The sequence below is a fragment of the Dermacentor albipictus genome, chromosome 2 (genome assembly GCF_038994185.2).
Source record: "Dermacentor albipictus isolate Rhodes 1998 colony chromosome 2, USDA_Dalb.pri_finalv2, whole genome shotgun sequence".
Lineage (NCBI taxonomy): Eukaryota > Metazoa > Arthropoda > Arachnida > Ixodida > Ixodidae > Dermacentor > Dermacentor albipictus.
The window spans coordinates 171,522,254-171,535,301 of NC_091822.1; the positions used below are offsets into that span (position 1 = coordinate 171,522,254).

Consider the following 13,048-nt stretch of genomic DNA (forward strand, 5'->3'; position numbering starts at 1 on the left):
GTCTGTGCTACGTGTTGTCTCTGTTGAAACACTATCTGTGCAGGTTGGGATCGACACATTGCAAGGCACATGACGTGGGGAAGATGATTTAGACGCTGAATCCTGTCACAACACAAAAAGATTACATTAAGTCGGCACGCAGCCATTACACATATGAAAAGCTGAGTCAAACACGAGGGAATCTAAAAGAGAGCTAGTCTATCTGACAAGATCGCTGGGGCCAAGGCTGAGGACTTGCAGTGAAGGTGGTGCCCATTGTGGTAGGAATGTCTCCGGTGAGGTGATGGGCAATGCAGGAGGAAGGAACAGCAGAACAGGCAAGAGAAGTAAACGGCGCCAGGCTTGGCAGACGACAGCGAACTCCAACTGAAGGCAGTAGCAGCCTCAAATAGGTGAAGGCAACAAACTCGTACTGGTCCGACGTCGTGCTTCTGGCGATGACCTGAAGGGCTCTCAGTCCTGTAGACAAGCCTTCGGTCTTCAGAACCTTGTACGTAGATGCGGGTTTGGCTGACCCTGCGGGCCTGGTTGCATCCACCTAGTCCAGCGGCGTTTGAGCGGTCTCGCCCGACTGCTGTTCACTTTCCATGCCAAGAGCGATTTTTTTTACTTGTGCTACACAAGACTTTCACTTCTGTTTTGTTGTCCTCTTGTTGCCATCAGCTGCTTCGTCATCTGCTATCCTAGCTGCCCTGCATTCTGCCGTGTACTTCACACCATCCTAAAATTCAGCCAGGACTATTTTCGTCTTTCTCTTCTGTCTTGGCTGGCTAACACAAAAGTTCATGTCTGTCTTGTGTACTTTGCAGTTACATACTTTTGTATCTGCATAGCAAATTACATTTATTCAAAAGATTGTTTGCGTAATGGCTTGGGCCAGCTGTAATCCTTTTGAATAACCTATTAGCCTAACATCACCCACAGGACAGTGTGTCCCTACTGTCCTGCTGCATTATAGTGACTTATTGTATTTATAGAGAAGGACAAAATGTGGGAAAGAATGAGAAAGTCTGTAGGCATCGTTACTGCCTCACCTCAATTAGGAAGTTATTGAAGAGAAATTCATTACTTCAGACCTGACACTTGTGTGTATCAGGTAATATAATGCTTGATCACACATCATCCAACACACGCATCAAAAGCCAACTTCTGAAGGCAAATGAGTGTTGGATTGTATGGTTTATTTCATACACCTGTTCTTTATTCTGTGCAGTTGCAAAAATAAGTCTTTATGTGAGTGTGTAGAGGTCGTAGCAGTGGATATACTATATGCACTTGTAGAACAAAGTTGTTTTATAAAACTTACATTTTTTGCTATTAATTTCTTGCATTAAATGAAAGTCCTAGACCTCTAAACTCCAGAAAAAAATTGTTGCAAGCCTCGGAGTGCCGTTAATAATTCAGTATAATAGCTTTCCTACAGCCAGCTTTGACATCATTCCCAGGGGGATACTGTGTCGTGACATTATGACACAGTGTGTAGAAGCAAGATGTCGGGACATTTTGACACTCGCTCCGGCTAGGTCGGTCGACCTCTATGCTCCTGCATCGGTCCTCGCAATGAGTAGCAGCATACAAGACAACCGAGCGAGTCGGAACAAGTGTCAAAATGTTCCAATGTCCTACTCTCACGTGCCCATGTCACAATACAGTATCCTCCTGGGAAAGGAAACCGTAACTGGCTGTAGAAAAACTGTTATAAAAAGTGATGGGGTTTTACATGCCAAAACCACTTTCTGATTGAGGCACACCGTAGTGGGGGACTCCAGAAATTTTGACCACCTGCGGTTCTTTAATGTGCACCTAAATCTAAGTACCTGGGTGTTTTCGCATTTCTCCCCCTCCAAAAGCTATTGCACTAAATTATATATGACACTTTGAGGATTGTCGCTATTTCTAGGGATATTTTCTATATTTTCTGGGGTTTTTAACTCTGGGACCACCAATTAATTAAAAAAAGAATGAATAGTTAATATTATGTCAGTACCTCTATAAGTTTGAATAAATTACAACTAGTACTTTTCATTTTCTTTCGATATGCCCTACCTCTTCGTTTTGCAATGACAGTCTTATGTGAACCCGGCTGCAGCATTTCGTTGGGGGCGAAACACAAAAATGTTCGTGTCCCGTCCAATGGGGGTTTTTAAAGGTCCCCTGGTGGTCAGAATTGGTCCAGAGTGCCCGACTATGGTGTTCCCCATAATCAAATCATGATTTCGGCATGTAAAACCCCAGAATTCAATTCAATTTGTGTGATGCATTTGAATGCTCGATCAGATCTGTGTAACACCATGTCATGGCTAATAAAATTTCTAATTATGCAAGCTGTAGGCATGGCATACCATAGCATTTAGTTAAGGTTTCACATTAACTGGACTGTTCTTGCCAGAGGTTCTGGGTGCATCTACATTTTTTGTAGAAGTAGGTGCGCACTTTATTTCCATTAAGCACCATTTTTATTTCACAGGTGATAATTAAACATGTTGAGTTTATCAGCATTGATTAGATGTATGGTATTTATGGGTATTGTCAGTAACTGAGCATTCTTTTTCTTTTCTTTGAAGAGTTGTGGTATTGCCCATGCTAGCCAACCTTTTATATGTGGCTTTTTCGGATTGTGGAGAACCACAACCCCACTGGATAATGAAGTTGGTCTCTTTATAACGATAAGCATAATCATATTCACTTCGACAGTAAAAAGCACTGCACAGAGCAAGCCACTTAACAGTTCCTCCAAGTTTCATTTTTTTTGGTCCATGATGGAATTCAATCAAGGTGTTGGGCATGATCGTTGAGTCAGGGGGTACAAATGGCAAGACTATACGCAAGCTAAAACTCCACCTACAATTGCTAAAACTGAAAGTGCTGTTCGTTTAGTTTGGAGGGTATCAAATCGGCATCATGGACTCAAGGAGGATAACCTCATTCGACTAATGCATGCCTTCGTTCTGTGCCACTTTCTGGAAATGGGCAGAGCGGGATAAATTGAATGCACAGCGTAGGAAGATTACTAAGCGGTTTCTCTGGTTACCCACATACACTTGTACAGAGCGCTTAATGCAGCTTGCCGTTCACAATACTCTCGAAGAGATTGCAGAGACCCAGGAGCGTGCACAGCTAACTCGCCTCACAACAACGAAGGCAAGGAGATCCATCTTGCAGGAACTCGGATATCACCCCGATAGAGTAGCGGAGGAGTTCTCTGACGTTCCTCTATCGATTCGTGAGAACATTACAGTCGCGCCATTACCTAGGAACATGCACCCCGATCATAATCGCGGTAGAAGGAGGGCAAGGGTGGCCAACCTCCTTAGGCAAATACCCAGTGATCAGCGACAGGTCAGCTCTCTGGATGTCGCTTCTTGTAAGGGACGTCGGGCGTTCACCATAATCACCAATGCTGCCTCGGTTCGAACGAGGGACTCCGAAATAGCTGAACAAATGGCTATTGCACTAGCCCTGCCGAATAGCTCACGGGATGTCATCTATAGTGATTCAAGATCTGCAGTCAGAGCATTTGAAAAAGGCACGATTTCCAAACAGGCCCTCAGACTTATTGGGGGCAAGGCAATCACGCACCAATTCATTTATTGGTTTCCCGCACATCAGGGTCAGATAAAGGGTGCTCCTCCCAACCTCAACGACCCAGCTCACGGGGCTGCGCGTGAACTTGCCCAATGCGCTACCCTTGACCAATCGGAAGCCGACTCCCCAGAGAACAGGAACACGCCCTCCACCTACAACGAGATTACTAAACACTACTATCTCAGCTGTAGAACCTACTTTGTTCCTCATCCACGCCTCAATAGAGCTCAAGCATTAACGCTCTCTCTACTACAAACGAATACCTATCCCAATCCGTCGCTCTTGCATAAAATCTATCCGGATACTTACACCAATGCTACCTGCCAAGATTGTGGAGAAACAGCTACGTTAGACCACATGCTCTGGCGGTGTGTCCGGTCACGCTCTATTATCGCTAACAGCTCAGCCAGATGGGAGGTGGTTCTCCGCAGCCCTCTTCTGGCTGACCAACTCTGGGCTGTCCAGCAGGCCCACAAGAGGCACGGCCTTCCGGTTCCCACGTGGGAGCGGCCTGCTTCGTGAAAACTCACAATTTGCAGGACTTCATTAAAGTTTTACCATACCATACCATGATGCACTTTATCAAGCTTCAAATGTTTGGGCAGCCATTCGGCTGAAAGCACCGATGTCCTAAAGTGCTTGATCACATAATAGTGTAGCACATGTTTTGCAAATGATTTAGATGAGGCTTGCAAAATTTGCCATGTGTGTATTACTGACACTTCTGTGGCCGACAGTGTTGAAGGCATTTCAGATTTGTTCTCATGTTCAGTCCACACTACTGGTGCAGAAATGTTGGTCGCCATTTCGTAACAGTGGGATGCTACAAGTGCTTGTCATGGGCACTCTATGACCTGCTAGCACTCTGGTCAGCTCGGATACAGCAGTGACCTCCCCGGAAAGATGCTTAATTGTCCCGGGTTAAATCCTGGGACCATGATGAAGTTTTTTCAACTGCAAAACTTGCCGAGAAGCCCTTACGAGCTTCCTTTGTAGCTTCATGCTAGGGTCAAGTAGAACATCATTTTCTCTTTCCCGATACTTCCTCCTCCTTGCAGGTTCCAATAGAACTGAGTTGCGAGATATTGAGTGGGGAGAGGCTATAGGATTTCAGAGTAGCATGAACATATATCATGACCAGTCTGCTCCATGTGCTGAACATGAAAAGGCAAAGAAAACAGTGTCCTACAAGCTGACTTGTGTGAGTAGTATAAATGGCATATTGGTTTTTTAATCTCTTTACAGTGCTGAAAGAAATCTGACACTATGGCTGAATACAGGCATTTTTTTCGCAATAGGCAAGTCTCGTAGTTATTCCTTTTAACTGAGCGAGAAAAAGGAAATGTTAAATTTCCAAGCAGTCTGTAACAGTATTCAGTAAAACCAAATATCACAGTGTTGTTCACATATATTGGTAGAGGCTGTAAATGTGAATACTAGGCTGCATTGGTGAGACTGCAGATATTCAGCTTTTTCTCAGACTTCGCGTTATGCAAAATTTTGTGGTTGACTATGTGACTGCCTGCGATGCCCTAAATAAACATTTACAGCCTTTACTGCACACATTCACCGTTGCAGATGTAATACTGCTAATACAGTGGGGGAGAGCGAATAAGTTATGATGAAATATGAATAAGCTATGATGGAGTTTATAGTGTAATTAGTAGCCCGCTATTATGTGCGGGCAGGAAGAAGGAAAGAAGTTGTCAAGTGCCTGTGCAGTGCTCCTCGCCTTTGCCTTTCCATGAAAAGTGGCATCGTACAAGACGGCAGGTTGTGGACCTCGTCTGCTGGAGATCTTTTGTGTCGCTTCATAGTAGAATAAGCTCAGATGGTAGAGCAGCTGCCCCGGAAAGGCGGTGGTCCCGGGTTCGTGTCCCGGACCGGGACGAATTTTTCTTCAACTGCGAGGCTTCTCTTTCGAGGGACCCGTATGGGTTCCCTTTGTAGCAGTTGCTACGAACGGGTGGATGTCTGATTTTCCCTTTATTAATAGAATAACATGCGCACGCGAGCAGGAGACACGCGCTCATTCATAATAATAAAAAAATGCCCGACAGTTACGATACTCCCTAATGCGAAATTCGAGCGCAGTTTGATGCATGTTTTCATCTCGCGATGTACCGCAATCATCGCACCGACTGGCAGTGAGCCGGTGGGCCAATGCAATGCTAGTAAGGAGGCATTGGCCGATGCACTCAGCGCCTTCGCAGAGAGGGAGGGGCCATCGAGGGGCAGCTAGGGAACGCTGGCATGGTCGGCATCGGAGCTGGCTGTGGAAGACGACGACGACAAACGGACGAACACGCGCGCAGTGGTGCGAGCGCGTTCGCACGGTTACGCCGAGGGACGCCGACGCATTCCTTTTTCTTATTTCTAAAAAGGACAAATAATTCTGGCGCAGGGGGAAGTTCGTTGAGTGGCTAAAATGTATGGGTAAGGCTTATGCGGCTTGGGAAGGATAAATTTAAACAAGCCGCGCGTAAGAGACTACTGACAACATATTGTATCAAACCATGTATGAAACTCTATTACTGACAAGCTTGACTCGACTGTAAATTCTTTTTTTCTGTCCTACAACGTTAAAATTACGGAATTTTCTTCCTTCGTTGTTAAAGGCAAACTAGAGTAAAGGAAAGCTATGAGCGAAAACATTTCAGTTACCGTATATATATATAGTTAAACTAAATAAAATTGAGCGTTTTATCACTCACATTTTTCCACTGCTGCTTTTTATTTGTCCTAAAGTATTTTGTTTGGTATCGATATGTAATACAAAATTTTTTGTAAAGTTTAGTGTCGTGACTGTCACGACCCTTGCACAGCACGAGTGAAAGTTGTCGCTGCTCTATCGTTACAACGAACGGAACCTGTATGGCCAGTTTGTTTCGGAATCGAGGGGACCTAACAGGAAAAGTGCACCGTGATTTTGTTTTTGCTTTGGTGCTGCAAGATTGCCACGGTCTAAGCGGAAATATAATTAAACTCTTTCCCATGCGGTTCGCACAGTGTGACACAAGCTAATACGAGGCGCAAAGCGCAACGACTGCCCGCTTGTCATGTCGTCTCAGGATGAGAACTCCGATTCTCTGCTCGAATACATGCCATCGTTTCCACCGGGACCCTTGGACAGCTACAGGAAACTGGCCTCCTTTGACTGGCGAAAGTTGAAAGTGGCTCTAGAGGGCGAAGACATTATACGTTTCAAGGTATGAGGCATGCAGTGATTGGCGATTGGTGGGTTGGCGTCAGTGCATGCGCGTGTCCTCGCGCGATGTGTGATGCAGTTGTCAAGGTTCCGCAAAGTTATTGCACCAACTACTTTGTTAGCTATGAAACGTACCATTAGTGTAGATAACGCACGAAGCAGACAAGTAATATTATTGTGTTATAATGTGCATATTCTATGCCATTAGAAGTATTGGCGATCGTTTTCCTCTTGCTCAACTGCTTAGCATTGTTGCTTTAGGGGGCGGCAACGAAGTTGCCTGCCTCACGTCGTCAATGAAAGTGGAACGTCAACATCTTTCTCCTTGGATTTCGGATTGTATTGTAAATAATGATACTAACAATAAAAAAACTGCAGCAACGATCGCAGTTCGAACGACGTGATGCGATACCAGAAACCAGAGATAAAAAATATGGACATGAAACGAAGGCGACGGAGTGATGTCACATGAGTGATGTACAGGGTGATGTCACATGACATCACCCTTTACGAACGCTATGGTTTAAACCATCATCACAGTAACCTTGGAATCCACATCAAGCTCAGTCAGTGCCTGCTCAGTGCAATGTGATGGAGTGAGAGTTGTTCGCAGTTGTCAAATATGGACTGCTGAGCTTGCATAGTCGGCGTTCAGTACCGATGACGCAATGCTGACGGCAATCGCTTATGCATATGAAAGACGGTGCAATTAGAGGGGAGCTTAAAGCCCGTCGTATTATTTGCGCGAGAGCTTATTATTTCTGAACTTTTCCTCGCATGCTTTACCTTTGCATGCACGCTGTGTTTAACAAAACCCGATAAAGGCGCTCGTGTGCTCAGAAGTTTTGCCACTTCCTTGCTATTTTTCTTATAATATAGCACAGCGTGTCAGCTGCCTTGTAGCGGTTAGGGGAACTCCTGAAGCGAACGAGCTGGAAATCGCCTTGCGCACCCGCGCATAACGTCGCCGAACACGCCGTGCGGACGACGCACACGCGATATTAAAAATTGCAAGGGTGTACATGCGTAGTGTCATTGCGTGTAGGACACAGATGTCCATATGCATAATGTGTCATGTTAGCCTTGCAAATTTTTTCTCACGTTATCAACTGAGTGTTCAAAACACATCTGTCCAGTGGCCCTGTCCAATCATAAGGATTCATCTACCATAACTATGTTCGAATGCAAGCTCAGCGATTTCCTTCAACTTTTGTAACCTTTAATTTGCCTGTTACTGTTTAACGCTGATTACTACCGTCAAAACTGTCCTCAATTTCAGTTACCCTTTGCTGTAGTAGAGACCTTGATAATGGGACCTTCTTTCGCATGTAGTGTTTAAGTTATGCACACTTATGGCACACAAAAAAAATTATTTGATTTAATGAGCAAACAAATAAATCAACTTATCATGTCATTACGCCATAGCTTATTTCACCATAAGGAACTCAGACGTTATGCGGGTCTCTGAAAAAAAGTTTCCTTGTTGGAGCATTGAGACCACGTTGAAGTTTTCCTTGTTTGCTCACTGTTCATCAATTCAAGCCTCTGCCTTTCCTGTAACGACCTGTGTCGTATTTGAGCACCTTTAAAGGGACTGAACTGATATTTAAGGATTCAGTTTTTTTATGGTGCAGTGAGAACTCACCCTCGGTAGTGTTTACACCTGCAGTGGCTACTCCCAAAAGTGCATGGATATTTTGTAACCAGAATTTTTTTGTCTGAGCAGCCACTAAAAAAGAGAGTCCCTCCGCCAGCAATGCTGAGAAGTGAGAGCAATAGTGCTACCCCATCTCGCAAATTGTGAAAGCATGTTCTGCCGTTGTTCTGGTTTCACAGGAGGAGTGAGTGCAGCTGTGGTTAAGCACCTATTTTTTGACCTTTACAACCACTTCTGAAAATAAAATGCTTGTACAACAAGTTTGTGTCGTTGTACAGACCTTTCCTATATTCGTACCGCATTCTTCCTCAAGTACGCATCCATGTCTATCCTGGCTGCCCCCGCGTTATTTTGTTGATAGACGAGCCAAGCCAACTCATTGAAAGCAAAGGCAGCGCTACTTTTCTGTTCACTAAAAACGAAGGCTTATCTGCAAATTGTAAGTTAGGAAAAAAAACTTGAGTAGATTTCAGTACTAATAAAAAGACCAGGAACTGCATGCATTAGTAGAAGGTCACTTAATAAGTCTGTTATGCATCTTCATGTTTTTGCTGCATGGGGTGCCAAACATAATCTCTCACCAATTTCAGCGAATAATTAAAAATATAAAGTCATGTTTAATGAGACACAGCAGGGCCATTAGAATAGGCAATCTTTCCACAATTGGGGTTATGTCAATTCATGTTCAGTGTTTGCCTGTCCCTTTAATGTGTTTCATTGTATATGTTTATGTCTAGTGCACTTAAAGACAGTTTTAGGCTCAATTTATTTCAAGAGCTCTAAAGAGAGAGAGAGTGATGGAGGGAATGACAGGGAGGTTAACTATACTTTGTCTAGTTTGTTACCCTAAACAAGGGCAGAAGGAATGAAATAAAGAAAAGACAAATTCAAGTTATGTGCATGCGCCGGACTATGCCCAGAATTTATGGAATTAGTGAGGTCAAGTCTGTCACCTTCAGGTGTTTCATAACGGCCCCTGGGGCTTTCTGCCCTGATGAACTATGAGGTGAGCCTCCCAAGTCATGTGCTTTGATAAAATGCCAATTGTTTAGTCTGATCCAGGCGTACTTAGAATCTTAACGTCAATTATCTCGAAAAGATCTGTAAAGGTTTGCTAGAGAAGGGCGCTTGATACAGTTGACCTTGTTTAATTCAAACATCTAGGGTCCATAGCTTTGGAACTAAGCTTTGAAACTCTCATCTTTGCACCCAGGCCAAGGTATTCAAGACTCTGGAGAATGACCCTCTCTTTGCACGCCAACCTTTCGATGACATCACCTTGGAAGAGCACCGTCACTTGTGCTTCCAGCGGATGAAGCGCATCTTCGAGTACCAGTTCTACTCACAGGAGGAGTTCTTCCAGAATCCGTACCTCTCATCTGCATGCAACAACTGCATCGGGGCCTACGACTGGTCACTCTCCATAAAGAAAGTTCTCTGTTTTGATGTAAGTGGGCATTTTTGTTTTGTTTCATGTCATTCTATTTTCGTTAAGGCAGAATTTGCATTTTTGCACTTAATGCTTATAGTTCCTCACATGGAATAAGCTTACAGTTCGTTTTGTTTTCAATGACATAAGAAAGCTTAAACCTTTCAGTGCCACCGACCTACCGGTATGTTTCCCACTCTCTCCAGTCGGATGTATTCAGTAACAGAAATTTGGCAAGCTCCGAGGTAGTCTCGCCATCTGTTGCATATTTCTAGAAGCATATTTTCTTATCTCTGTGGGTTTGCTCGTCCTGGGGTTTTGTTAGCTCGCTGCGGAATGTGTTCCTTTGTGGGTGTGTTAGGCCACGCGAAGTGAACATCCACCAATGAGAGGGGCGGCTCCTGGACTTTGTGCTCCACTACCATGGCGATTCTCCGTACATATATTTGCACCATAGCACAAGCACCACTCTTGCACGTTCCTGCCATCTGTCGTACGTTTATAGCAGGGTGCTTTTCTTTTTTTTGACCCGGACACAGTGACACTATTGTGGAAGCATGCACATTAGTACAAAACTACGTAGGATGTAGAAAACGAATATAGGAATGGGAGGACCATTATAACAATGCCTCTGTCATTATCTGTGTCATTCTTTCCCTTCTGAATAATTGAATTTCAACCGTTGTGTTTGTTTTAGAATATTCGAGAAAAAGATCCTGCACTGATGTGGTTTATGTTTGTATCTGACACCTTATATTCTTTTGTTTCAAGGCATATGCTACCTTTTTTCCTCACCGTTCTTGTTAGTGTGATAAAAAGTGTTATACACACGTTTACGCAACAGCCTATGAGAAGTAAATGTTGCATTGAGTTTAAACTTGGGGAAATAGAAAGTGCGATATGGGTGAGCGAATAGAAAGTGCGGTATGGGTGACGTGGGCAGTCTTGAAGTGCATGTGTTGATTGCGAGATTTTGAAAAATTTTACTACAATATGAGCACATGAAAGCAACAACTTTACTGAAAATTGAGTTGTGAGGTCAGAGAAGTCTTGCATTTTTTTTGTTTGTTTAGATGTTCATTGGAGCTGTAAGGGGACTGGGCACAAAGAGGCATATGAGGATGTTTCATGAAATACTCAAGTTTGAGGTAAGTCTACTCGACCTCTGCTACCTGATGAGTTTAATTAGCTTTTGTGACATTTTATACGTGCCTTTTACCTACTAGGCAGCTGGATGTTTTGCACTGACTGAACTCAGCCATGGAACGAATACAAGAGCCATGCGTACAGAGGCATTATATGACCCAAACACACAGGCAAGTGACAGCATCTTACCTGTCCTTTCTTTTTAGAGGAAATAGCCAGTATCGTCGAACCTCGTTACAATGAAGCCACGTTCATATGAAATTCCTTTGTTGTATTTGTCCGATACTCATTATAAGCATATATTTATTACACATGGATATAGGCAAGAAACATTTTAGATCTTATTTGGTATATGATTGTTCGTTGGAGCTGGATTCAGCTGTATTATTATATTCCATAGATGACATTACTTACTGTGTTATGTTGCAGTTTTCATGGTCAATTTGTGTAGTTGGGGCCTTTCATTCTCAGCTCCTTATATCTGTTGTTGACCTCACAGTATGATGCTTAGAGGCTGCACATTTCATACAACTGAATACTTGGAAGCTCTCTTTTTAGTGGGCTCACAGCATAGCTTTGGGGGCCAAATATTCCAGAGGGTTTATAAGTGCAGTGTTCTGTCTGTTGGCCTTGTAGAAGGACACAAAAAAAAAACAAGTGTGTCAGCTTAGGGGACTAAGCATGCATCATTCTTTTGTTAGCGGTCTGTAGAGTTGCGTAGCTCCATGGAGAGACCAAGAGAGATGCATAGAGAGACTAACTGTCTCAGAGGACTGAGAGCATTATGTAAAAGGAGTCTGAAGAGGCATCCTAAAATGACAGTAAAGGCAAATGCTGTCGCACTGCACTGAGCCATCTATTTCAGAAATTCTTATAATTTGTTTGATAAGAAAGTTAGATCTCAAGGTGAAAGTGCATTTGACAACATCGCTTTCTTTTTTTCCGTGATTGTCCTCACAGCCGAATGCACCACTAGTGCCACTGAGAGTAAGCCTCTACACTGATATCATTGTCTTGCATTATTGGATTTCTTTTTGGGCTTTTATAAGTGTGTGAAAAATTGCCACTATGTGGTTTTCCACGTTGGGCTTTCAAAATTTCCTGGATGCAGCGTGACTTTCTAAAGGACGCTCAACTGTCCTCGTCCGCTGGTAGCTTCAATATGTGTCATTTAATAAGAGTTGCATAGGGAGTTCAAAACACGCATAGTGATGTGTGTGGCATTCACATTCTTTCTTACCATTCCAAACCTCTGCCTTCAATAAAAGTGGCCCTTCAGAAGTGGTCCATGAGGCATCTCAGAAGGGTATTCGCCAACTTATAGTTTTTATAGAAACATTGCAGTCTCTCACCATATAAGGTCTCGACTTCCAAAAGCTTTCAAAGGCTTTCAGAAGAGTTGCTTGCATGTGTGGCGGTCTCTGAAATGAAATAAGTATGTTTTTAGCCAGCAGTTCTTTTCTATATCTGATGGAAAGCAGTTTAAAATACCTGTAGATGGAAACGCGAGGAAAAAATTCTGACTTCGAGTTTTTAATGTTTGGCCTCTTTGTGCAGGAGTTCATCCTCAACACTCCCGACATCGAAGCCATCAAGGTCTGGTCGGGAAACATGGGCCAGACGGCTACGGATGCCATAGTGTTTGCTCAACTGCTAACCGCTGATCGGAAGAACCGGGGCCTGCATGCTTTCATTGTTCCCATCAGGAACCGCAAGACTCTGCTTCCGTTCCCGGGTGTCCTTGTGGGTGACATGGGTCCCAAGCTGGGCCTCAATGGCATCGACAATGGGTGGGTAGCATTCTGCGTTAAGAGTCATCCTCGTGACTGCGCGGTCCGCATCTCTTTTGCAAAGAAAATGTGTTACACGGCAACAAAATCCTATCTTTGTTGAGAGATATAGCGATGTCAATATGCTCCCCTTTGGCCAAGGGACATCTTGTTTGTGATGAAGTTGCTCAATACACGTGGTGTCCCAGCTAATACACAGCAAGATTTAATAAAGAAATGAAGCGTTGTGCGCA

General features: G+C 43.7%; 1 protein-coding gene across 1 annotated transcript in view; it reads left to right on the forward strand.

Moving 5' to 3' along the window:
- Positions 1-6,385: 6,385 nt before the first annotated feature.
- The window catches only part of Acox3 (Acyl-CoA oxidase 3), a 37,075-nt gene continuing 30,412 nt past the window's right edge, over positions 6,386-13,048 (forward strand). The window contains exons 1-5 of the mRNA XM_065430460.1: positions 6,386-6,794; positions 9,664-9,897; positions 10,953-11,027; positions 11,106-11,195; positions 12,583-12,815. Of these exons, the coding sequence (XP_065286532.1) occupies positions 6,645-6,794; positions 9,664-9,897; positions 10,953-11,027; positions 11,106-11,195; positions 12,583-12,815 (782 nt within the window). The 5' untranslated portion in view covers positions 6,386-6,644. The remainder of the gene's footprint in view (positions 6,795-9,663; positions 9,898-10,952; positions 11,028-11,105; positions 11,196-12,582; positions 12,816-13,048) is intronic.